Genomic DNA, 27,850 nt, shown 5'->3' with positions numbered 1-27,850 from the left:
CCACCGTACCATAAGCCTGATGTCTCACACACTTAAAATGTTTTTAAAGATCATTCATAAACGCATTTACCAAACACTTGATATGGATATTGAAGAAACCAACGTACTAATCCAGAGATGCTTGGAAGTGAACCAGGATATGTACGTCTGTTTCATAGATTACAACAAAGCTTTCAATAAAGTACGCCACAAACAACTAATGGACGTCCTCAAAGCAAAACAAATACAATACAATGACCTTCGAATTATAACAAATCTATATTATAAACAGCAAGCACACATACGCATTAACGAACACACATCAGAAGAGTTCGAAATTAAAAGAGGAGTGCGACAGGGGTGTGTATTGTCACCACTACTATTCAATGCATACTCTGAAGAAATTATGAAAAGAGCTCTTGAGGGAGAAACAGCAGGACTAAAGGTAAATGGAACGCCAATTAACAACATTAGATATGCGGACGATACTATCATAATAACAGACAACCTTAAAGACCTCCAAAAGCTAATGAACAAGATAGTTGAGTATGAAGAAGAATATGGATTATCAATAAACATCAAGAAAACTAAATTCATGAGGATATCAAAAACCCAAAATAATGATGAAAGCCTGACAATTAAAGGTAAAACTTTAGAACAAGTAAAAAACTATAACTATCTTGGCACAATAATTAATCACACAAACGATTACTCCAAAGAAATCAAAGTTCGAATAGAGAAAGCAAGAACAAACTTCAATAAAATGAGAAAGGTAATTTGTGCAAGAGAACTGAAATTAGACTTGAGAGTTAGGCTGGCAAGGTGTTATATTTTCTCGACTCTGCTTTACGGGATAGAAGCATGGACTCTTAACGCATCGACTACTAAAAAGTTGGAAGCATTTGAACTGTGGGTGTATAGAAGAATCCTGAAGATATCATGGACCGAGCATATAACAATCAACGAAGTCATGAGAAGAGTCAACAAAAGACTGGAAATATTGGAAACCATCAAGACACGAAAGCTGCATTACCTGGGGCATGTTACGCGTAATGAGAGATACAACATACTTCAGTTGATTATACAGGGGAAAATCCAGGGCAAGAGAAGTGTAGGAAGGAGACGAATTTCGTGGTTGCGTAACTTGAGGGAATGGTACGGATGCACATCAACCGAACTGTTTAGAGCAGCAGCATCTAAGATCAGAATAGCCATGATGATTGCCAACCTCCGTCGCGGAGATGGCACGTGAAGAAAGAAGAAGAGGTCATGACGTAACTAAGTAAAATTTCCAAGGGTGGCACGCTGCAAACCGAGAAAGGGGTGGGGCATGGGTGAATACAAAAAATATAAGGGGTTTTTTGCGACGTTCGTGATTGAGAGAGTGCACCAAAATTTGGGAATAAGTAGACCATGACTTAGCTAAGTAAAATCTCCAGACAGGGGTCGAAGTCGCAGTGTGTATTATTTTTTTGTGACCTAGCACAACATTTGTCCCCCACGCAGCGTTCCGCCCCTGGAGATTTTACTTAGTAATGTCATGATCTACTTATTCCCAAATTTTGGTGCACTATCTCGATCACGAACGGCAAAAAAACCCCATATATTTTTATACTCACCCCTGCCTACCATCCCTTTGTACCTCAAGCAGCATTCCGCCCCTAGAGATTTTACTTAGTTACGTCATGACCTACTTATTCTCAAATTTTGGTGCACTATCTCCATCATGAGCGCCACAAAAAAAATAATAAAACCGCGAATTTTACCCCTTATAACTACCTTTGTCCGCCTCTCTGGTTAGCGCCTCTGGGGATATTACTTAGTTATGTCATGGTCTACCTATTCCCAAATTTTGGTGCACTATCTCAATCACGAACGTCGCAAAAAACCAATTACATTTTTTTATATTCACCCCTGCCCCACCCCTTTGTCGGCCACGCAGAGTTCCGCTCCTGGAGATTTTACTTAGTTACGTCAGGACCTACTTATTCCCAAATTTTGGTGCACTATCTCGATCATGAACGTCACAAAAAAAAAATAATAAAAAACGGGACTTTGACCCCTTATAACTACCTTCCTCCCAAACTCTGGTTTCCGGCTCTGAAGATTTTACTTATGTCATGGTCTACTTATACCCAAAATTTGGTGCACTATCTCTATCACGAACGTCGCAAAAAGCCTCTTATATTTTTTATATTCGCCCCTACCCCCACCCCTTTGTCGACCACGCAGCGTTGCACCCCTAAAGATTTTACTTAGGTACGTGATGACCTACTTATTCCCAAATTTTGGTGCACTATCTCAATCATGAGCGTCGTTAAAAAAATAATAAAAACCGCGACTTTGACCCCTTATAACTACCCTCGGCCCCCACTCTGGTTTCCGGCCGTTGGTGAAAGTCATGTACACAACTAATTCAACATATCCACGTATAGTTTTTCCATATTACTTATCACGCACAAAATCCGCTCCCAGCTCTTAGACTATACTGTCTATGGAGCATTTCACGTTACGAATAGAACATTGTGGAGATAGCCGCATGTATTTCTAACGAACGATAGAATCCGTACTGACTAGAATAAATCGTATATCGGCAGTCGAGTATCCACCCGTGCGCGATAGGTTTGGCAACACTGATCTCCGTAAGCGTAACGTTCTATTCTTAACGTGAAATAAAGATTATACATGTTTTATACCTGATTGCACCAACAGATCTTAAGCTTAAAACGTGAGTTAGGCTCAGCTAACGAAACATACGCGTTACACCATTGAGTCTTAGATCACTTTTCAGTTTGCCATAATGGACTGCCACTTACATTGATTAGATAAGAATCGAAAATTATGGTATACCTAAGGTAAAGCGGCCTATCTGGGTGTTTGGTAAATAATGGGCTATAGCTTAACCTTAGATTCCTGAGGTTAAAATAGGTCGATTTAAGCTAACTTTCCTTAGTGCAAAAGTTGATAATAACCTAAATACAGGGTGTCAAAGTTAAACTTGTATTTTATTTATTTTTGAATATTTCCTGACAGGCATGGGACAACAACACGAAATTTGGTAAGTGGTGCTGGTACTGTACAATCTACTAATTATGTTAAACAAACGTTTCTGGCTACTACCAGAGGCGTACGACGGGGGAACGTGAATGGTTGACCCTTCCCAAATTCTACGCCACTGGCGGAATTGCTATTTTAGTGCAATTTTTTTATTCTCCAATACTTTCTATGTAAAAAATATACTCTTCATTCGTAACGATAAAGCCATTAGTTTTCGAGATATTTGAAGCTAATCTAAGCTGAATTAGCATAATACATTAATCAAAATAAGTGTGCCTTTTCATTTTTAACTTCAAATATCTCGAAAACTAATGACTTTATTGTTACGAATGAAGAGTATGTTATTTGCATAGAAAGTACTGGAAAATATAAAAATTATGCTAAAATAGCAGTTTCATCAGTGGCGTAGAACTTGGGAAGGGTCAACCATTCACTTTCCCCTGTAGTACGGCTCTGGTATTAACCACAAACGATTATTCACCATAATTTAGTAGGGTGTACAGTACCCACACTTTCTGCCAAGTACCATAAGGATATTTTATCTCAAATAGTTTTATAGTACCGGGCACACATAATTCCTTAAAGTTTTAAATAAAGAATGTATTATCTTCTTCTTCTTCTTCCTTTATTGGGTTATATCCCTCGGGATAATTCGCCCAGCTTACACCAGGGAAATACTCTTGTCTTGCTCTGGGCCAAATATATATATATGCTAAAGCCTCAATTTTTTTAAATATAAGTAGGAACATCTTCTCATAGGGCCAGACAGTCCCTACAGGAAAGGCAATATTATAACATAAGGGTTAAAACTATTATCGTTTGGAGGTCTAATATCTTTTTTATCTTTATCTTCTTAATTTTTTTAATTCCAAGTTGGGAATTGATTAATTTATAAGTTAAGTTTAGCTAAGTTAAGGAATTTAAGGATCAAGTTAATCCTACGTTGATTAAGGTTGGACATAAGTAGGCACATTTCAATGGGGGTAGGGATATTTGTTTTAGCTAATTCTTTATATAGGTCAAAATTGGGTGACATATTTATAGGGCACTCAAAAATCAGATGATTCAAGGACCCAACCCGGCCACAGTCACAATATGGGTTGTCTTTTACTCCTATCCTGAATAGGTGAACTGGAGTAGCACAATGACCTGTCCTCATTCTAATAATGGTGGTTATATGTCTTCTGTCTTGATATGCAAAATTGTGGGACCAGGGGAGTTTATCTATCTGACCTATAATTTTAGAGTAAAATGAATTATTTCGATTTTTCCCCTGCCATTCTTGCTTCCACCGATTCCAGATGGAATGCTTGATGTCTGGTAGAAAGTTGGAATAGTGAATTTTAATTTTTACAATGGGAAATAAGCCACAATATTATTAAAAAATGATTTTTTATTAACGTTTCGGCGCCCAAATCGGGTGACGTTGTCAAAATACAAAATACTACTAAATACCTACTAATCAAAATACAAAATACAGTAGTATTTTGTATTTTGACAACGGCACCCGATTTCGGCGTCGAAACGTTAATAAAAAATCATTTTTTAATAATATTGTGGCTTATTTCCCATTGTAAAAATTAAAATTGTAAAAATGCCACAAGAAACTAGCTTCAGAACAACATTGGAATAGTGAAGAGTGATACCAACAGCTACATTTAAGGTTCTACCTATATTAGCTAGTTTATCAGCCACCATGTTCCTTTTAATATTCGAGTGTCCTGGAATCCATGCCAGACTAATATTAACGTTATTTTCTTTCGCTTCAATGATGCCTCTCTTGGTCATGAACGATGAGTGTTCTGTTTCCATAGAATAGGTTGATCTGCCTATTTTCTGTATGGCACTTTTAGAGTCCGAGCAGATGATTGCTTGTTTAATCCCATTTTTCAAAATAATTTGGAGGGCATGATTAATTGCGACAATCTCAGCCGTACATATTTGGGTATACCTAGGTAGTTTACTGGTATACGAATAGTTGATCTCTGGGCTAAAGACACCAAAGCCTGCTGATCCTTCACCATCAACCGAGCCATCCGTGAAGAATTTGATGTGACTAGGTTTATTTAGAATTATTTTTTGGAGTTCAACTGAGGCAAGTTCATCTGAACGATTAGATTGGATATTTATGATTGGAATTGTTGATAATTGATGGTCTAGTTCAAAGTTATGGCATGGGTATAAGTCACTTAAATATAAGTTGGGATAAGTACTTTTAAATTTGTTTTTTAAAAGCACTAGAAATGGAATATTTCTGTTTTTCCAATGATTTTGGTTCCTTTGAATTGCCAAGTCTAACAGGTCGAGGGCGGAAATAATTGGGTTGCCAATTAACATTAAATTTTTTAATATAAATTTAGAGCTAAGCCATTCCCATCTAGATTTAAGCGAGATCTGACCACTTTCACTTAAGAGAGCATGGATTGGGGTAGATTTCATGCATCCAGTTATAATTCGGATACTTTTGTATTTTAGTTTCTGCAATCTTTTAATTAAGGAAGTTCTACAATCGAAAATTACCTGGCAGCCATAGTCCAGATGGCTCTGAATCAGACCATTGTGTACAATTTGTAAGGTTTTTGGATCACTTCCCCAATAAGTCCCACAAAGAGCTCTCATCACATTCAAGCCACGATTTACTTTTAGTTCTATTGAGTTTACATAATATGAATTCCACTTTAATTTTTTTTTTTTAATATTTACCCCCAGGTATTTGACTGAATCCACCCAACCAATATTCTGGTTACAAAATATTACGTTGGGGGGAGAGATGTTCGTGTTTCCTTTTGTAAATAATATTGCAGAAGATTTGTTCTGTGATAGATTTAAATTGTGGTCTAGCAACCATGATTCCATCTGAATCAAGAATTTATTTACATTAATTACCAATTCATTATTATCACTCCCTCTAATCAGAAGAACTAAATCGTCTCCATACTGAATTAGTTTGTATGAAAAGGGGATTATATTATACAGGGACAGACAATATAGGTTGAAGAGGATAGGGCTTAATGGGGAACCTTGGGGTAGTCCCAGACTTGATTTTCTTGGGCCATGGGTTTGTCCCAGTTTGTCTTTGACAAATAGCTCTCTGTCATTTAGAAGGCAGAAAATCAAATTAGTCAGTTGGGTTGGAATGTTATACTTTAATAATTTGGAATACAGGAGTGATATATTGACATTATCATAAGCAGAAGAGATATCTAGAAAGATGCCAGTAGTGTATTGGTTTAGAGCGAAGCCTATTTGAATTGTTGAGGTGAGGTATGTAAGGCATTCCGTACAACCTCTACCCCTTCTAAATCCTAGTTGTAGTGGATTAAAAATCTTATTATGTTCCACAGTCCACTCTATTCTATTCTTTATAAGAGTTTCGAGCATTTTGCCTACACATGAAGAAAGAGCTATTGGTCTAAAGTTTAACGGATTATTACAATCTTTATCTTTTTTGATTATAGGTAAAATTACTGATTGTTTCCACTGAACAGGAACTATACCCGTTCTAAGACTTTCATTGAAAAGTTGAATTAATAACAAAGATCCAACAATGGGAAGATTTTTTAACATGGAGTAGGAAATCTGATCCAAACCAGGAGCCGAGTCAGATTTAATTGAGAGGGAGTTCTGATACTCGTCTAGAGCAAATGGCGGTTCTAGGGCTTGAGGAGATCTAACCAATACTTTATTGACAGCGGAAAGAGGGGTTAAGCAACATAGAATTTCGTGTGATATAGGAGTAGAAGGCAATTGAGTATATATTGTATTGAAGGTTTCGAAGCCGATACCTTATTAATTTTCTCCCACACAACTTTTAGAGGAGTGTTTCTATTTAATTTACTGCAAAATAGCCTGAAACTATTTTTACGTTTTGATTTTAGGAATTTTCTTGATTTGGCTATATTCTTTTTAGCCTCGATATAGTTTTCCACTGATGGGATATTTTTAAATTTTTTTAAGGCAAACACTCTCGCAGTGACCACTTCAGCACATGAGTCATCCCACCATGAAATGTGGTATTTGGAATTATTAGCAGGGTGAAGCCAAGGAATTGTTTCATCAGCTACCGATGATATGGAGTTAGTAAAAAATTCGTAATCTTCCCTGGGAGAAGCTGAGAAAATGCTGTTTAAATTGTTGTGATAAGTAGACCAATCAGCTTTCTTTAGATTTCTTCTTTTACATGAATGCGGGGGAGATTGAGGACATACACCTATCTGACATATTATGGGGAAGTGGTCACTAGTTCCAGTATCTGAAATAGTGGACCACTTGCCCACCCTGGCTGCCACATCGACTGATGCCATTGTTAGATCTACTACCGACTTACTGCCTCCTGGGGCCACCAATCTAGTTGGAGACCCATCATTGAGAAATACTAGCTCAAGTTCCTCCAAAGAATCAAAAATAATCCTACCATTGTGACTGTCTCTAGAACTACCCCATGCCTTATGATTACAATTTAGATCACCCATGATTAAAAATGGCTTATTAGGTGATTTCACAAGGGAAGACCAGTTGGATTTGGAGATAGAGGTGTCTTGTGGACAGTATGTATTAAGAATATTCAAATTAAAGTTAGGGAGAAATGTGAGTTGGAATTGGACATCATGATTGAAGCCTGGATTGGCAATTTGAATTTCCCTATAATCAATATTGTTTTTGATAAGAGTAATTAATCCACCATAGCCATCCTCTCGATCTTCTCTGATTATTTGATACCCTCTACATCTTATAACATGTTGGTTTAAGAGCCAAGATTCGCTAATAAGGATTATATCTGGGTTAAGGTTTTTTATAAGGATTTTTGGATTGTCAGAATTAGTGTTATATGAACGTATATTCCACTGAATAATAGTTATCGGAGTGTTAGGATTCATTATATAGATTATGTTTGCTAGACCAAGGAGTCAGAAGATCTCGAATTCTCAGGCTCGAGATCCTCTATTCCCCTCCGACTCTGGTTTACATTTGTATTGAAAGGTGATACATTTTTAGTTATGCTGGTCTTTAGATCTACCATATTGTAAGGAATGGAGTATGATTTTGAGTTTATTAAGTCCCCAATGAAGGTCATGACGAGCTCCCTGTGAGATTGGTTCAGCATAGACATGGCCTGATTGAAATCCAAATGAAGTTGGGATAAAGATTGTGAGCTAGTGATTTGAGAATCATGAGCAGGATTGAATTTTAAAGTTGAGGGCTCATTTATTCTTCTACCTGATGGATTAATAAGTAGTCTTCGGTGGGAGATTTTATCATAACCTGTATTTTCTTGTATTGAAGGTCTTCTTCTTTTTTGTGGAGATTGAGTGACTTGACTAAAAGGTTTTGAATATTGAGCTGAGGCTGCAGACCTCCTCTCCTGTGGTAAGATGCCATTAGAATTATTCTGATCGTTATGTAAGGGGGAAATCGTTTATGTTGAAAGATGAAATATTAGAGATTCTAGGAACCTGCTGACTTGCCTCATAGAAAGATAGATTAGAAAAGTACATTACATTCTTAATATCTTTTTGTCTGACTCTCTCTTCAATTACGACTACTTGATTCATGGTCAGAAGATTTGCAGAAAATGCAATATTTTGTACACGTATTAGATGAAGAATCCTCATGAGAAATTCCGCATCTAGCACATTTCTTTTTTCCTCTACATTGGTTCGTAGAATGGCCATAAAGTAAGCAATTCCCACATTGAAGAAAGGGCTGATGAATGGTGTGACCCTCACTGGTAGTTGATATATGGAAGAGACAAATTCAATCTTTGAATCTACTTGTACTCTTCGATTCATTCGCTTAACACTTAATATCTTACATAAAGCCAAGTTTGTTTCTGATGCCTCCTTTATTTCTTCCTCTGTGAATTTTTTATTAACTCCCCTTACTATACCCCTACAAGAAACCTGATGAAATGGAATGAAATGGAATGAACACCTCATACCCTAGGGCTTCCCAATCTTTTCTCACAACGAAATCGTTGGCTGCTTTTCTAGTAGCAAATAATACACCTATCCTGTTTTTGCCCTTTCTACTGATTTTCGTGATGTCTTTAATTTTTAAAACGGAAATAGATTTAGCTATCCTTAACACGTGGTAATCTCCAATATTGCTATTCTGACCTTGGACAAATACTTCGTAAGGACCTATGTCAGTCTCCGAATATAGTATTTGTTTTTTTACTGTAAGACTTTTTTGAATACTTGGACGTTGAGATTGACATTCATATTGGTTGATTTTATTAGGAGGGTCAGGTGGTGGAGGAGGATCGGGAGGAACTTCTTCCTCCATCTTATGCGGCGGATTGACGAATTTAAAATCTATACTAGGCGATGCAAATTAGAAATTAACAGGAAAATATAGATAGTTTTGGCCTTTGTTGGATTTTTGTCTTCTGAATTCAAATCTGAAAACGGCATTTCGATATCTCTAACCGTCTTCGAGATAATCGACCACAAAGTCTAAAATGTGACGTCATAATCCTTTTATTTTCTTCCGACAAACTAAACGTTAGCTGAAATCGTTGCTAGTAAGTAGGCTAGTTTTTTAATCTGAATTTGTTAAGCAAAGCATAGGTTATTTGCATTATTTGAGTTTGACACTTCGTGAATGTCAAACTAAATTTTAAATAAAGTATTAATAAAATATCAATGACATTTGATAGTGAATTTAATTATTATATAAAATAAATACGATGTTCAAAAATACAATTTAAGTATATTTTGAAAGCAATAACTTATTAACAATTTTAAAAAGGTTTATACGAGTATACGGCCTCCCTTTTAATGGACTGTTCCATTTGTTATGAAATGAAAATTGATATTATAGTCGGTTCGGTAAACTCAGACACAACTGGCTAGTGATTTTAGTAGGTAATTTTTTGGTTTTTTGCCAATTTTGCAAAAATTGGCAAAATTACTAATTATTTAGTAATTATTAACTATTTAGTAATTATTTTTTTTTGCCAAATTGGTAAAATTACTGACTAAAATCACTAGCCAGTTGTGTCTGTGTTTAGCGAACCGACTATATAAAATATTGTTTGGATAAAAAATTATGGTCTGATATGTGCAATTATATCCTTCTAATGGAAAAAAATATTTGAAGATTTTTCTCAAATTATGGATACCAACAACATTTTCATTTATAACTCTTTTATTTTTAATTTGACGAAGAAAAGTTATTCTTCATAAAAAGCTCTTCATGGTCTAAGATTTATGATGCAACCATCTTATATCAAATTTTATTAATTTTATACGAGGTATATAAAAAATATGAATTTCGATCAAGAGTAAAGTACCTTTATAGTTAACAACATTTAAATTAGAATGATATAATTGCACATTAAAACATAATTTTTAGTTCTAAACAACTTTTCATAATAGCAATTTTCCATATTATGAATTAAAATACGTAAATAAACAAAGTTTTCGTTATGATAATGCTGGTATTTTCAGCTTGTTGATTAATGTATTATGCTCCTTCGTTTTTAGCTTTAAATATCTCGAAAACTAATGGCTTTATCGTTACGAATATAGATTATGTTTTGTTCATAGAAAGTATTTTAGAATCAAAAATTGCATTAAAATAGTAATTCCGCCAGTGGCGTAGAATTTGGGAAGGGTCAACCATTCACGTCCCCCCTTCGTACGCCTCTGGTAGTAGCCAGAAACCTTTGTTTTGACATAATTTAGTAGATTGTACAATACTAGCACCACTTACCAAATTTCGTGTTGTTGTCCCATGCCTGTCAGGAAATATTCAAAAATAAATAAAATATAAGTTTAATTTTAACACCCTGTATCTGGGTTATTATCAACTTTTGTACTAAGGTAGGTTAGCTTAAATCAATCTATTTTAACCTCAGGAATCAAGGTTAAGCTCTGGACCATTGTTTACCAAATACCCTGTATAAGCTGAGCTGGGCTAAGCTTGAGCTCAAAATTTATTAGTGCCACCAGGCATTAGTGATTCTTTGATTATTTTCTTTTTGGTTTTTTTTTAGTTTATTCATTATCAAACACTTAGGTAATACATAATATTCCTTTGATTTTTAGATGAATTCTTCTCTTGGTAACATTTTTTTGTCAAGTGGGCCGATGTGTGTTTCCACAATGTTTAGTTTATCTTCCACCCTCTTATCATATGCAATTTTTTCTCATTTTGAAAAAAGAAAACTTACACTAAATGTTTTGGTAATGTTGTTTGTTGAGCGATATTTAAGGTAAGTATAAATTATTTATTTTTATACCTTCATGCAAAAACAAAACTTTTTTATACATAATTTGCTTATGTTAATCATGTTTTTTTTCTCATTTAGCATACAAAAATCGAATAAAAAGTAAATAGAATTTATGATGATTTAATTATAAGAATTATGATAAAATTGTATTAGAATCTTCAAAAATGAAAAACGAAAATAGAGTATACATGTCTAAATTATGTATAAAATTAACATTTTACTAAGCTCAAAATTCCTTTTGAGTTCTTCCATCATTACTGTTAAAGTGGGTGTTGATTAAATAAAATTCAATTAAAATTAAATAAAAATAAATAATTTTTTTTAATATTAAAAAACTAAATGACATTGAAAAAGATTTGGTAAAATAAAATAAAATAAAATAAAATAAGTGAAATTAATAAAAAATTAAATAAAATTGAAAAAAAATTAAATACATTTAAATAGAATTAAATAAAATTACAAAAAAAATAAAATAAAATATAAGATTAAAAAAAGTAGGTAAACTTAAATAAAATATGCGAACAAAATAAGTAAAATTAATAAAAATTTAATACAACTAAAAAAATTAAATAAAACTAAGAAAATTGAGAGAAATTGCTTGAGAGAGTGGTTTGGCTGCACCACTAATGAACTTTTTAGGTCAGCTGTAAACAAAGTCGGGGTAGCCTTGATGATTTCCAATCTCCGATAGGAGTGGCACAAGAAGAAGAAGAAGAAAATTGAATAAAAGTTAATAAACTTACAAAAAAATAAATATATATTACCGGTTTTATAGCGTTCTACGCCTTCCGGTAACCAATCGCCAAGCCTGTCGAATAAAAAAATTAAATAAAACTGAACTTAAAATTCAATAAAAATGAATCAAATTCGATATCAATTAAATAAAATTATAGAAAATAAAATAAAATAAAATAAAATAAAATAAAATAAAATAAAATAAAATAAAATAAAATAAAATAAAATAAAATAAAATAAAATAAAATAAAATAAAATAAAATAAAATAAAATAAAATAAAATAAAACAAAATAAAACAAAATAAAATAAAATAAAATAAAATAAAATAAAATAAAATAAAATAAAATAAAATAAAATAAAATAAAATAAAATAAAATAAAATAAAATAAAATAAAATAAAATAAAATAAAATAAAATAAAATAAAATAAAATAAAATAAAATAAAATAAAATAAAATAAAATAAAATAAAATAAATAAAATTATATCGAATCGGATTGCATCTAATCGAATCGAATCGAATCGAATAGAAACGAATTGAAACAAATCGAATATAACTGAATATATGTATAAGAATTATTCACTTCTCTCAGCACTCCGCAAGTGACACGTTTTTCTTTTTTATCTTTTAGGTTGATACCGCCATTAGTAGTAGTCCTACTTTTTAACGTAACTTGGTGGCGCCACTTGGGAAGTGGCCCAATCTGGAACAGGATTGTTGGAAAGGAATATTTAAATTGTAGAAAAAATATGTGGACTAACTTAATGTTTCTAAATAACTTGATAGATGCTGAGAATATGGTAAGTACAAATGTCAGACTCAAATGGGTTAAAAAAAAAAGGCTTAAGAAATTTATTACTTTGGCTGCATTCCCACTTATTATTAACGGCTATTGTAGCTACAGACCTATTTTGCTATTGTGTCATTTTTAAAACTATATTAGAAACTCATCCTCGCCAGAATAAAAAAAAATGTCGACAAGTACCTCATCCCACAACGAGGAGAATTCAAACCCGGCAAATCTTGCATCGGTCAAGTCCTCGCACTAAAAGGAAACATTGGAGAGGGCTTTGAAGAAAAACTTATAACAGAGGCTGCTTTCGTAGATTTGACAGTAGCCTATGACAGAGCAAGGCATAAATCTCAATGACTAGTATGACCACCATCTGGGTAAGGCGGTGTATTATTTCTTCCTTATGCTGGAGGGCAAAGTAAGTAGGTAGAGAGTTCAAAAGAACGGACTTCCACAGGAAAGTGTTTTAGCACCAATGCTCTTCAATATATATACAAACGAACCACCTCTCCAACGTAGCACCTAAACCGTACTGTACTTAACAATCGCAAAGGGTAGAAAATCGAAATATTTCCAAGAAAATAAAAATAAGCAGTTGGACTTCGTAAGTCCTAGGTTTTTACCCAACGTGACCGGAAGTAGAGCCGGAAGTCAATATTTCAACTCTTCGTGTAACTTTGCGTTGACTGACGTTTGGTATACAGTGCACTCGAATAAGTGTTACCTCCCCTTATTACCTTTTCTATTTTTAGAACATAAGCAAAACGCTCGGACAGGTCGATTTTTAAAATAATCATAGTATATTACAGCATCAATGTTTCGAACTTTACGTGATCCCTCTTCAGGTAACAGGCATAACTTTGATTTTTTTAAATAGGAAAGTACATCATGTGTCATGTGACAACTCATTTAAAAGATTTGAAATACTTATTACAAATATGTTTAATACTTTAATCCTATTTGAGAGAGTAGGCACAAAATTAGGCCGAATTCTTTTTAAACGCATTCATTTTTTTTCGAATCCTGAGAAAACTAATAAGTATTTTTAAAAAATTTAAACGCAGAATGTAAGATTACTATATTACCGAGGGCCGAAAGTCCCTTAGAATGAATAAAAAGTTTCTTTTGAATTAGATATTTGAAATTAAATATCAACAAAGGAAGAGGATATAGAATGGGAAACAAAGAAGTAAAAATACTCTGCTACGCAGACGACGCCATATTGATAGCCCAAAATGAAGATAGTCTGCAAAGATTATGCCCAAAATAGAAATTGATGGTATTAGTATTGAACAAGTAATTGAAGTAAAATACCTTGGAATTACATTGTCAAGTTACGGAGACCTAGACAAAGAGGTGAGAAATCAAGTACAAAAAGCAAATAGACTGGCAGGATGCCTTAATAACACTATATGGCGAAACCGTCATAATGCTGAGATGAAGTCAACAATTTATAAAGCCAGTGTAACACCAATAATGACATATGCATCAGAAACAAGACCCGATACAGCCACAACACAAAGACTACTGGAAACGGCAGAGATGAGAGTACTGAGAAGAATTACAGGAAATACACTGAGAGATCGAAAGAAGAGCGAAGATGTTAGAAGACAATGTAACGTACAGTGTATAAATGAATGGACATTAAATAGAAAAATAGAATGGAACAACCACATAACCAAAATGGAGGAGACACGTGTGGTCAAAATAGCACGAGATTAAACACCAATCGGTAGAAGAAGTATCGGCCGACCGCGCAAAAGATGGAGTGACAACCTTCCATAGAGGTATCAATCCGCCAACGAACAAGCAGAATTGTTTATAAAGAGTAAGAAGAAGAAGAAGAAATTAAAGATTACACTAAATTTTCTCCAAGTATTTAACCCCTGTAACTTATTAAAATAAACATTATAGAAGTTTTCAGGAATTTTCAGCCCTCGGTAATAATGTAATATTTCATTCTGCGTTTTAATTTTAAAAAAATACTTATAGTTTTCTCAGGATTCGAAGAAAATGAATCCCATTTAAATAGCATTGAAGCCGAACGTACCCGAAAGTACGTACCCATCCCCTTAACCTTTAACTACTGACGTGCATGTTTCAGAGCGTTGACTCTGGCATGCGGTATGTCATACTGTAGCCTGATCTCCTTTATTTTCAATATGAATAATTCATAATATGACATAATATTTTAAGTTCTTTAATTTCTGTTAACAGACCATTTACTAAAAGTTAATAGTTTTCGAGGTTTGAGCAAAAAAGCGGAAAAAGCTGAAATCTTTCGCTTTTTTCGCGATTTTTTCAATGTTCCGGCAAGAAATTTTGTCCACAAACCTCATATTCGGATTCAGCAGCCCAAAATCCATATATAATGAAAGAAATCAGAACTACCCCAAAACTTTCCTAGTCAAAACACAATTTTATTGAATCATGATGTAAAAAACAAATACAGTGATATGAGACAAAGAATTTGTCAAATAATATGATACAAATAATATTATTGGGCCGGGAATGTCTCTGCTTTTCCCTTAGAGCCACAGAAGATCAGGCACACATAGAGTCACAGTTTCAGTTGGTATGAACATTTCCTTCGGATATGTTATCTTGATTTCTGATAAACCTTGAGGTTTTGTCCTATTAAAATGAATTAGTTGAACAGCTCCCTGACTTCAATAAACCTCAGGCGCGGGATTCTTTTTTATCCGAGGAATGGGTTGCTTAGGAGCTACTGCATTTTTTGGTGCAATGCAAGAAATGCCACATATGACGTGAAAAGTGTGGTATTCGTCGATTGTATGTACGTTAAAATCAGCGTTATCGTACACCTGCTGTGTAAAGCGCTGCAGGTCAATTTTCTGCGGATCGCCTGCGAATGCTGACACTTCCAGGCGAACAGCTTCTGTATAGGATGAACAAAACCCCAAAGAGGAAACTACATCAACCTATTTTTTTGAGCCGTACTTTTTGTAGAGAAAACGGGCAACCCTGCAAGGAATGGTGAGACCAACTATGTGGGTCTTTCTGCCGCTACAACACTTTGAGCAAGCGCGTTGCTTATCTGGAAGTGTCAGCAATATCAGGCGACCCGCAGAAAATTGACCAGCCGTGCTTTACACAACAGGTGTACGAAAACGCAGATTTTAACCCTTTCTATGCCAGGCCTTAATTTGCATGTTGGTCTCTATCCCAAAGGTTTTTTCATGCTTAGAGTCCCATTGTCTTATATATACGTCGCATATAAATAAACAAATAAATGACCAAAACATGTTTTTAATGAGTTTTTTTTAACCAACGTAAACGTTTTCTTTTCAAAAGTACTCATCAGGGAGCAAAACCAACTTGAAAAAATGTAACTAACTTAAAAAAATAATGTTATGTAAATTAATATTAAAAGTTTTCTTTTGTGTGGTACTCCTCAAAACATGACACTACGCAAAGGTCGACTCCGCATCTTGCACACATGTATCTCGATTCGCTTCTTTTTTTTTCTGGTCTTTTCTGTGGCTACAAACGCTTCACATTCTAGCAGCTACATATAAGAGTTGTCACCAGTGCTACAATATAGCATATATCTAAAATATGTGAACAAATATATACGGCAATGGGTCCGCATGACCTGTTTTAGGTGCCAATATTTTGAGGCTTTGGGAGCAATAATCTAACATTTTCGGACATATTTCTACGGCATTGGGACACCAATGAGTCTAACATTTTATAAGCAACGCATATTTTCGGCTTTGGTAAATTGACACCATAACACCTTGAACGTATATGTATATACGGCGGCTGGGAATACAGACCCACTTTTTCAAAAACATATATATGCAGCGTTAAGACAGAAAGAGTAACCGTACATATAATCGACGGATACCACACTTTTTACATCATGGGTGGCATTTCTTGTATTGCACCAAAACATGCAATAGCTCCTAACCAATCCATTCCTCGGCTAAAAACTAAACCCGCACATGAGGTTTATGGAAGTCAGAGAGCTGTTCAACTAATACATTTTGAAAGGAAAAAACCTCAAGGTTTATCAGAAATCAAGATCCGAAGGGAATGTTCACACCAACTGAAACTCTGACTCCATCTGTGCCCGATATTCTGTGGTTCTAAGGGAAAAGCAGAGACATTCTCGGTATTTTATAATGGAATGGATTCATGGAAGCTGTGAGAAGAGACATACCATATTCATATTATGAACTAACATATATTATTTTTACAGAGAACTAGGAGAAATATATTAAATGAGGACATTTTAATAAAAACTATAGTTTAGGAATGTAAAAATTGGGTTTTGCCGAGACCGTTAAAAATTGGCAATTTTCAACTTTCAATTTAGACCGAACGGTTCGTCTGAAAAAAAAGTAAATATAGGTCTGGATCCCGCGTATGAAAAAAAAGTTGATTAATAGCAAGCTGAAAATTTGTTAATAGCTTAAGAGTGTCTAGTTGGATAAACTTTGATATATGGGAATACTGAAACAGGGGCAGTTCTAGTTGTGGAACAGGTTAAAAATTTGGAACGGTCACACCACGAAAACGGCACATTTATTTTGTCCGACAGAATAGACTTAAACTCTCCTAACAGAGATTAAACTCTCATGCAAAAATCAGACTGCTATTTATCACCTGTCATAATTCCTGTCATTTGATATATTCTACATGTTCCACTCATTAAAACGCCCATTTGGTGATAAATAGCAGTCTGATTTTTGCATGAGAGTTTAATCTCTGTTCGGAGAGTTTAAGTCTGTTCTGTCGGACAAAATAAATGTGCCGTTTTCGTTGTCTGACCGTTCCAAATTTTTAACCTGTTCCACAATTAAAACTGCCCCTGTTCCAGTGTTCCCATATATCAAAGTTTATCTGACTAGACACCCTTAAGCTATTAACAAATTTTCAGCTTGCTATTAATCAACTTTTTTTTCATACGCGGGATCCAGACCTAATAGTGATATTTGTAGATAATTTTAAGTACTTTAATTTGTGTTAACAGACTATTTATACAGAGAGAGTCTGTAATTTGGAATAAATTCAATATCTCAAATACTAATCGTTTTTTTGAAAAATGCTTAGACCCATCGATTAGTATTTCAAATTGTCCTTTTTGACATACAATAATAATGTGTACAGGGTGTCCCAATTTAGAGATGTGACGTCATCTTTACTTTTCTTAAATGGCAACACTCTCATTTTGATAGCTATTTTGATAGGGTGTGTAAAGTTATACATAACTGCAAAATATCAAATTTTTATTCTTTACCATTTACAAGATAATAAAAGATAACACAAGTTATGTCTGTAATTTGGAATAAATTCAATAATTCAAATACTAATTGTTTTTTTGAAAAATGCTCATACCCATCGATTAGTATTTCGAATTGTCATTTTTGACATACATAAAGAATGTATACAGGGTGTCCCAATTTAGAGATATGACGTCATCGTTGATTTTCTTAAATGGCAACACTGTCATTTTGATAACTATTTTGATAGGGTGTGTAAAGTTATACATAACTGCAAAATTTTAAATTTTTATTCCCTATCATTTATAAAATAATAAAAAATAACAAAGTTATGAAAAACAAGTAATCAAATAATAATTGAATTTAATTATTTGAATTAAGCAAATGTTCATAATGTTGCCCATTGACTATTTGACAGTAATTGAGGCAACATTATGAGCATTTGCTTAATTGAAATAATTAAATGCAATTATTATTTGATTACTTGTTTTTCATAACTTTGTTATTTTTTATTATCTTGTAAATGGTAGGCAATAAAAATTTGAAATTTTGCAGATATGTAAACCTTAACACACCCTATCAAAATAGCTATCAAAATGACAGTATTGCTATTTAAGAAAATCAACGATGACGTCATATATCTAAATTGGGACTTCCTGTATACATCAGTATTGTATGTCAAAAATGACAATTTGAAATACTAATCGACGGGTCTGAGCATTTTTCAAAAAAACAATTAGTACCTATTTGAATTATTGAATTTATTCCAAATTACTGACATAACTTTGTTATTGTTTATTATCTTGTAAAAGGTACCTAGAGAATAAAAATTTGATATTTTGCAGTTATGTATAACTTTACACTCCCTATCAAAATAGCTATCAAAATGACAGTGTTGCCATTTAAGAACATCAACGATGACGTCATATCTCTAAATTGGGACACCCTGTATACGTTATTATTGTATGTCAAAAAGGACAATTTGAAATACTAATCGACGGGTCTGAGCATTTTTCAAAAAAACGAGTAATATTTGAGATATTGAATTTATTCCAAATTACAGACTCTCTCTGTATACTTAGTCAACAAAATAGCAGTGTTCCAGGTAAAGACAATATTCCATATTCCATGATATACCATATACCACTTCAATATAAAATATCATTATTACATATTTTTAATGAAATTTGGAATGACACGTCACAAATTCCAGAGAGTTGGAAGGAATATATTCTAATACCTATTAAAAAACCTGGAAAACCAGAAAATTCTTATAGTTCATATAGACCAATATACCTAGCTTCTTGCTTCCTAAAGACGTTAGAAAGATTAATAAAAAATAGAATTGAACACTGGTTAGAGCAAGAAGATATTTTCCCAAAATCTCAGTATGGATTTCGAAAATCAAAGTCAACTCAAGATGCGATAATTTCCTGAGTCTCATCTATACTAATATACTTTACTGATAATGCATATACTATGGCTGCTTTTCTAGATGTCTCTTCTGCATTTGATACCGTTAATTTGGACATTATGTATAAAAAACTAGTAGACATTGGTTTTCCCATCAACTTAGCTAGATTTCTGAGGACACTGTACACTAATAGATGGACGGTTTTAAAAATCAACAATTCCATCTCCACTCCACGTCTTACAAATATAGGACTACCACAGGGTAGCATATTAAGTCCAATATTATATATTTTATATAATATTGATTTAGAAAATTGTATTAATAGCACAACAAAGATTATTCAATATGCTGATGATGTAGTAGTTTACACATCCCACAAATCATTAGATATATGTAAAAATAATTTTAATGTCTCAATTAGGGCTGTTCTTAATCACTATCAAAATATTGGTTTAGCAATATCAGAATCTAAAACAGAAATTTGCATTTTCTCCAGAAATCGTCAAATTCCACAAGGTCATTTGGCAGTAGGTCAAATTCAATATCCTATTAAAAATTGTATAAAATATCTCGGTACTTATTTGGATAGAAAACTTCTATGGAAGGATCACATGCATCATATCATAAAAAAGTCTGAAAATGCAATGAATATTCTACGAGCCTTTTGTAGAACTAATTGGGGTGCCGATCCAAATATAGCACTTTTATTTTACCGTACTATGATTCGTCCTATTTTCGATTACAGTTGTCATCTGTATGGAACTGCTGCAAACACACATTTGAATAAATTAGAAATACAAAAAAATAAATGTCTTCGACTTTGTCTTGGATATTTGAAGTCTACACCCGTTAATATAATGGAAGTTGAGGCGATAGAACCTCCCCTGGAATTTCGACGACAGTTTTGAAGTGATAAATTTATTACTAGAACCGTAGGAAAAAATAAAACTATCTGCAATATATACATAAGTTATCAATTTTAGATCTAACTTATAAATATTGGACAAAGAAAAAATGTCCCCTTCTTGTAGATAGTTACTTGAAAATATCTCAATACCGAAGTACTTTCTATACTTATGAAAATCAAGTTTCACCTATGTATTCCCATGTATTAGAAGAAATTTTCTCAAAACAAATTAATACTTTTTTTATGGATATTAATTTAAATCCAGCCGTTTTTCAATCATTTATACTTCATAAATGGCCACATTATCAGTTTTACTATACAGATGGATCCAAAGTACAAAACAAAGTAGGATGTGCAATAATCAATATTCAAAGTGGATTTAAAAAATTATTCAAATTGCCTTGTGAATCATCGATATACACCGCTGAAATGATAGCGATACTTTTTGCTTTAAGACACATATTTAGTAACGAACCCTATAGCTGCATAATATTTACAGACAGTAAGAGTGTCGTTGATAGACTAACTAACGTACATAAGTCCCAACAACTCAATCATATAGAACTGGAAATTATAACTGTTTATAATAAAATTGTAAATTTAGGAAAAAACATCATTATATCATGGATAAAGGGACACGTAGGCATTAGGGGTAACGAAATAGTAGACAGGCTAGCCAAATCCGCCCTAGAAATAGGCGAAGAACTTCCCATGAACTTACTACCCATTTCGGATATTGATATTATTAGTAGACGACACCAAAAAGAAAATTGGCAAAGGTATTATCGAAACAAAAGAACTGGTAGTAATTACAAACAAATGCGACCTGAAATTCCCATTAACAGATGGTTTCATTCTGTATCAAATCGCCATTTCATAAGAGTTATAAATAGATTGAGATGTAATCATGCTCTTACCCCCCTTCATATGTACAGTCTGGGTCTCACAGAGTCACCTAACTGTGAGTGTGGAAAAGAAGGTAATCTACTACATATTCTCCTCGAATGTTCACATCAATCAGTAAATATAAACAAATTTTATGATAAGCTTAATATATTAAAAATTCCACTTCTCGTCTACCTGAACAATTTGATTTTTTCTGAATATATTAATATATTACAAACAATTTACGAACATATCAAAAATTGTAAACATAGATTGTAGAAATAAAATTTACCCTATATTTAAGAAATTTTATTAAAACAAAGCAGGCATGTTTGTTAAAACAAAACAAACATGTTTGTTAAAACAAAACAAACATGTTTGTTTTGTTGTTATTTTGTTTTAAATCCTGTAAATTTAAGTAATTATTGTATATTATAATTGAAAAAAGAAAAGGACAAAAAAAAAAGAGAAAAAGAAAAGAAAAAAAAAGAAAAAAAACAGAAAAAATAAAAAAAGCAAAAAAAAAACTAAGAAGATGTAAACCTCCGCGAGGATGAATCGGGTTTACGTCTTAGCGTAGTAAAAAAAAAACAATTTATAAAAAATAACAATAAAAAAATTAATAAAAAAAAACAAATTAACAATATAAAAAAAATCCAAAAAAATACAAAAAAAAATAAAAATTTACAAAAAAAAATGCACAACCAAAACAGAGTATTATTTAGATAATAATTGTAGATAATAATGTTAGTTTGTTATGTATTTAGAGTTAGAAATACAGAAAAAATTCCTCTGATTGAAAAATCAAATTTGTTTGTTTTTAAAATAACAAAATGTCTGGCTAATTGGCTCGGCCAAGGCCATCAAATTCACTAAAAAAAAAACAGACTATTTACTAAAAGTTATTAGTTTTCGAGATTTGAGCAAAAAAGCTGAAATTTTTCGATTTTCTCTCGATTTTTCCAATGTTCCGGCAAGAAATTTTGTCCGCAAACCTCATATTCGAATTCAGCAGCCCAAAATCCATAAATAATTAAAGAAATCAGAACTACCCCAAAACTTTCCCACTAGGGAGCTCGTAGAGTACAAATTGACTGAAACATCAACCACAGAATGATTATTTATAATAATAATAATAATAATACAATGGCTAAATACCCCACGTGGGTAGAGCCGCTAAAAAGCTATCTAGATCCATCTTTTTTGGGGTGATCAGTCCCAGTCTGCTACTCGATACTATTGACTATGCTTCTCCATTTCTTTCTAGCCCCTGTCTTTACCTGTTAGTCTCTAATTCCTGCCCTATGTAAATCTTCCTTTACTTCCTGTAACCATTTTGTTCTAGGTCTTCCGCGTCTTCTTCTTACTCTGGGTTCCCATTGTAAAAGTGAGTGTATATTTGTTGCGCTACCTGCTCTCCAGATACGCCCCAACCATCTAACTATGTGCTGTTTAATTTTTTAATTATATCTCCATCTTTCTCTCCTCTCCTCAGTCGTTTCCTCATTGCTGAGTGTCGTGATTCCCTATAACACAGGCCTACAGTGTTTTTGGTGCCAAAGTGTTAAGAGCTGATTTTAGGTATATTTGGAGTGCTGATTCCGAATATGGCTTTCGTTTTGCGCTATCAGCTCTAGTTTTCAAGATAACGTAGGTCATGCCAGCTTTTATGCAGTAAAATACGAATATGCTGATATGAATATATGTACTAAATTGAAATAAAAACCACACAATTAAAAAATAAGTATATTATAAGCCATTTCATCATCATCATCCAGACCTTTGCGTCCACTGCTGGACATAGGCCTCCCTCATTTTTGTCCATTGCGCTCCATTTTGAGCACTTGGCATCCAATTTCTTGACATTTTCTTGAGATCGTTAGTCCAACGAGTAGGGGGTCTTCCCTACTACTTTTGTCTAATCTCGGCCTCCACTCAAGTAATCTCTTCGTCCACCTCCCATCACTGATTCGGGCGACGTGCCCGGCCCAGTTCCATTTCAGGGTGACAATTCTGGAAATTACATCGGTAACTCATGTTATTAGTCTTAAGTCTTAATTTCCAACTCAGCGATATACTCAGCATTGACCTTTCCATTTTCCTCTGAGCTATTTGCAGCATTTTAGAAGTTGTAGCTGTCAATGTCAAAGTTTCGGCAGCATAAGTCACCACAGGCAGCACACATTGGTGACATGTTTTACATTTTAAAGAAATTGATACATATATCGCTTTTAAAGATGTTTTTGAGTTTTCCATAGGCTGCCCATGCTATGGTAGGGGAGCAAAGTATGCTAAATGTGCAGTCACTCGAGCGCTTTGGGGACTAAGTAAAGTTTTCCATTTTAGTAGGCGCTTGCCATTTTTTAATTTAATTTTCCATTTCCAACAATCGTTTTTTCCGATTATAACGCCATCTATCCATAATTCGAAAAAATGTTTCGAATAAAAGTTATTTATTTTTACGTAAGGAATCCAAATCTGCAATAAAAAATGAGGGCTCCTATTTAAGATTTTAAAGTAACCTCCCACCCCACATCCATGGGGGGTCGTATTTGGTGCCATTCGATAGATTTTTCAAAAATATTGAATAAGTGTATTTTACAGTTTTTCGATCTGATGTTCATTTCGCGAAATATCGCGGGATTCGTATTTAAAATATTAAATTTACCCCTCATCCCTCTCCGTAGAAAGTCGTGTTTGGTATCATTCGATAGATTTTTAAAAAATATTGGGCATATATTTTTTAGTTTTTCGATCTGTCATTCATTTCGCGAAATATTCGCTTTTTTCTGGTGAAACTTTGGGACTCACCCATTTCCTTACGCCCGGCTCAAATCGTCAGATTTTTAAAATATACACTCTTTTGCATGTACTTAACTTACCTTATCTTAACACATTCGCGGTCATGACTGCATATGAAGTCATTTACTCCATAAGAATACGTTTATAAAATGACAGCGTGTCCGCGAATGTGTTAATCTGACAATTTCGAGTTTTTTTAAGGATAGATTTTTTTTTCGGGCTCCCCTTAACGAACTCCCCTGTGTTAAGAGCCAATATATGGTAGAGGTACATCTGCAGGGTACCAGGTTTCTCTCCATATACTAATCTGACGGGCTCGAATAACTGCAAAAATCCCCGCTTGGGCTCCCCTACCACTAGGTTTATTCTTCTTCGTAGTTCGCATGTTGGGTTGTCACTTGTGATCTTTATTTCGTGTCCAAGGTATATGTATTTTTCCTCTAGCTCTACTTCGTTGTCTCCAATATTGATATTTCCGTTAGGTTATAGGTTTGTCATGAATTTTGTTTTGGAGATGTTTATTTTAAGACCTGCACATATTATCTCCTTGAGGTTGTCAGAGAACAAAACTATGTCGTCTGCGAATTAAGCCGTTTAACTACAATAAAACCCTTTGTACAATGAAACAGTTATACAATTAGTTTTAAGAAAAAAACTAACAAAATAGAAAAAAAAACTTTACTTGACGTAACGAAAGCTTCGCTTGCGTGATTTCCTGGAATGAACTTTTAAACAGTCTCTCTTCAAATCTAAGCAAAAATCTGCCATCACATGGGTGTCCCATCTTCCTTGGTAGCGGTCCTCAATGGTTTTTATCTCTTGGTGAAGTCTCTCACCTTGCTCCTCACTTATGTCACCTAAGTTTTTAGGGAAACGGTCCAGCTGGCTGTGAAGATAGTTGACTTTGATGCTCATATTCCATCCAAGTGATTGGAAGTTATTCAGTAAACGGTTTACCAGCTCAGCATAGTTTTCACTTTTGTGATTTCCCCGAAAATTTTTCATAATATCCACAAAAGCCGAGCTTTTTTATCTACCTTATTCTTTGACCCCACAAAAGCCGGATCCTTTGTAAGAAGTCTGATCTGTGGTCCATCAAAGATTCCAGCTTTAAGTTTGTCCATACTTATCTATGTAGGCGAAGCATGGTCCATGGGCTATGAGCCATTATTAGGTGGAGGCTGAATGGGTTTACAAATGGTAAATGTATCATTTTGAAAGTTTAAAAATACTATTCAAGTTGTTTTATTTCCTTATAAAATAGTAATGTAACGACATTAAAGTATTATTTCTTGCACAAATAAGGCATAATACAGTGAGAACAATAAATATATACTGAGGAATAAGTTTAATTAACAATGTATATTCCTTTGAATAGCATATTCTTCATTATCTCAAATATTAAAACTCGTAATTTCGGAATTTGCCATATCCATAAAACTAGAGCTGATACAAAAAAAACGAAATCCTTATTTCGATTTATCGCCCCTAATATAGTAAAAATCAGCTTAAAGATTCACGGCACCAAAACAATTTTTTTTTCTGTAGGCCTGTGTAATACGAGCAACTATCTCTTTCCATCGGCTTCTGTCCTGAGCTTCCCTCATGGATTCAGATAATGTTTTTCCACTGGCTTTCTGTACTTGATCCGTCCATCGAGTAGGTGAGCTACCTCTACTTCTGCGCCCTTCAACGTTTCCCGAAATTATAAGTCTCTCAAGATTATCATCACTTCTTCTTGCAATATGGCGGAAAAATTTTAAGACGGTGGAGAGGCAAATAGAGGAAAGTCGAGTCTGAATGTTAAGCTCTTGGAGGATTGAGTGATTTGTTCTCTGTTCCGTCCATGAGATCCGAAGCACTCTTCTCCAGCACCACATTTCAAAGGCGTCAATCCATTTTCTGTCGTCCGATTTCATTGTCCATATTTCGGATCCGTAATTAAATATGGGAAAAATTAAGGCACGTACTAATCTTATTTTGGTTTTCTTCGACAAGGAGCGATCTTTCCAGATTCTCGATAATCGACTCATAGCCTTTTTGGCCAAGCCTATTCTCCTACGTATTTCTGTTTCACAAGATCCTGTATTACTGATGTAGGATCCTAGATAATTGAACTCGTTAACCACTTCAAACTGGTCCAAGCCTCCTGTTGTCTAAAGTGAATTTGAATAATCTACTATCATAATTTTTGTTTTTTGTTTATTGATCTTGAGACGATTTAGAGACGTTTATTGATCTATAGAAGAATACGAAATGATACAAAGCAATTGGTACGAAGAACAAAAAATGAACACTGGGAACAGTTTACAAAAAGGATGGAAAGCGACTTCTACGGAACACAAAAACAAATATGGAGATTCATAAGAAACCAACGGAAAGAAATGGCAGAATTGAAGGAATACAATAACATACCAGCAAACGAATGGGAAAGATACTTGACGGAACTGTTTAAAGGAAAGGAAAATCATAATCAAAATAATAACCTACCTGAATTAAGACACGAAATTGAAATCAGTTTTCAGAAAGTAGGGGTAGCCATAAATTCACTCAAAAATAGGAAGTCACCAGGACCAGACGGAATAACCAACGAGCTTCTAAAATACGGAGGAGAAAGTATAACCCTAGAGATGACAAAACTTATACAAAAACTAATATTGCACTGCAAGATACCAGACGCATGGAGAAACAGCATAATGATACCAATGTTCAAAAAAGGAGACAAAGAAGACCCCAACAATTATAGAGGTATAAATCTACTAAACACCGCACTTAAGCTAACCACAAAAGTCCTAACCAACAAAATCAATAAACTAACAACTTTATCAGATGAACAACAAGGATTCAGATCCGGAAGATCCTGCGTAGACGCCGTATTTGTACTGAGACAAATCACAGAAAAGGCCATTGAGTACAATAAACCAGCATATCTATGTTTTATAGACCTGACAAAGGCTTTCGATCGCATCCAAGTCGAAGACGTCTTACATTTACTGTATGGAAGAAACATACCAATCAATATTATACAAACCATCGAAAACATCTACTTTCATAATCGAATACAGGCAAAGATAAATGGAAAACTAACGCAGTTTATACCAGTACAAAGTGGAGTCAGACAAGGTGACTCATTAAGCCCACTGCTCTTTAATATAATAATGGACGAAATAATAGAAGCAGTACGTAAAGGTCGTGGTTACAGAATGGGGAATAAAGAAATCAAAGTATTGTGTTATGCAGACGACGCCGCATTAATCGCCGAGACAGAAGACGATCTCCAAAGATTAACACACATCTTTAATACAACAGCCAAGAAATACAATATGATAATATCAGCAGAAAAAACCAAATGTATGACAACATCTAAATACCCACTACGATGTAAAATCGAAATTGATGGGAAAATAATAAAGCAGGAAGCAAGGTTTAGATATCTGGGAATTGATATAACCAGTTACGGAGATGTTGAAGAGGAAGTACGACAACAAAGCTTAAAAGCAAGTAAAGCGGCGGGATCTCTTAATGACACAATCTGGAAGAACAAACACTTAAGACAAGACACAAAAGCAAGAATCTATAAAGCAGCAATTAGACCTATATTAACATACACGGCGGAGACAAGGCCTGACACATCTAAAACGAGACGACTACTAGAAACAACAGAGATGAAAATACTCCGACGAATATCAGGGAAAAGTCTGTTGGATAGGGAGAGGAGCGAAAACATAAAAAGATCATGCAGTATAGAAGACATAAATGGATGGGTGACAAAACGGAAACAGGAGTGGAACGA

The 27,850-nt window shown here is 34.0% G+C and overlaps 1 protein-coding gene across 1 annotated transcript in view; it reads left to right on the top strand.

Annotated features, from left to right (window-relative positions):
• LOC126892659 (nose resistant to fluoxetine protein 6-like) overlaps positions 1 to 27,850 on the top strand; it is a 187,276-nt gene that overhangs the window by 35,901 nt on the left and 123,525 nt on the right. Inside the window, exons 5-6 of the mRNA XM_050662301.1 lie at positions 11,088 to 11,254; positions 12,639 to 12,807. Coding sequence (XP_050518258.1) covers positions 11,088 to 11,254; positions 12,639 to 12,807 — 336 coding nt within the window. The remainder of the gene's footprint in view (positions 1 to 11,087; positions 11,255 to 12,638; positions 12,808 to 27,850) is intronic.

Source organism: Diabrotica virgifera, chromosome 9 (assembly GCF_917563875.1).
Source record: "Diabrotica virgifera virgifera chromosome 9, PGI_DIABVI_V3a".
NCBI classification, from domain to species: domain Eukaryota; kingdom Metazoa; phylum Arthropoda; class Insecta; order Coleoptera; family Chrysomelidae; genus Diabrotica; species Diabrotica virgifera.
Note: the sequence above shows the minus strand (reverse complement) of the source record. Positions and strands in the feature narration are given on the sequence as shown.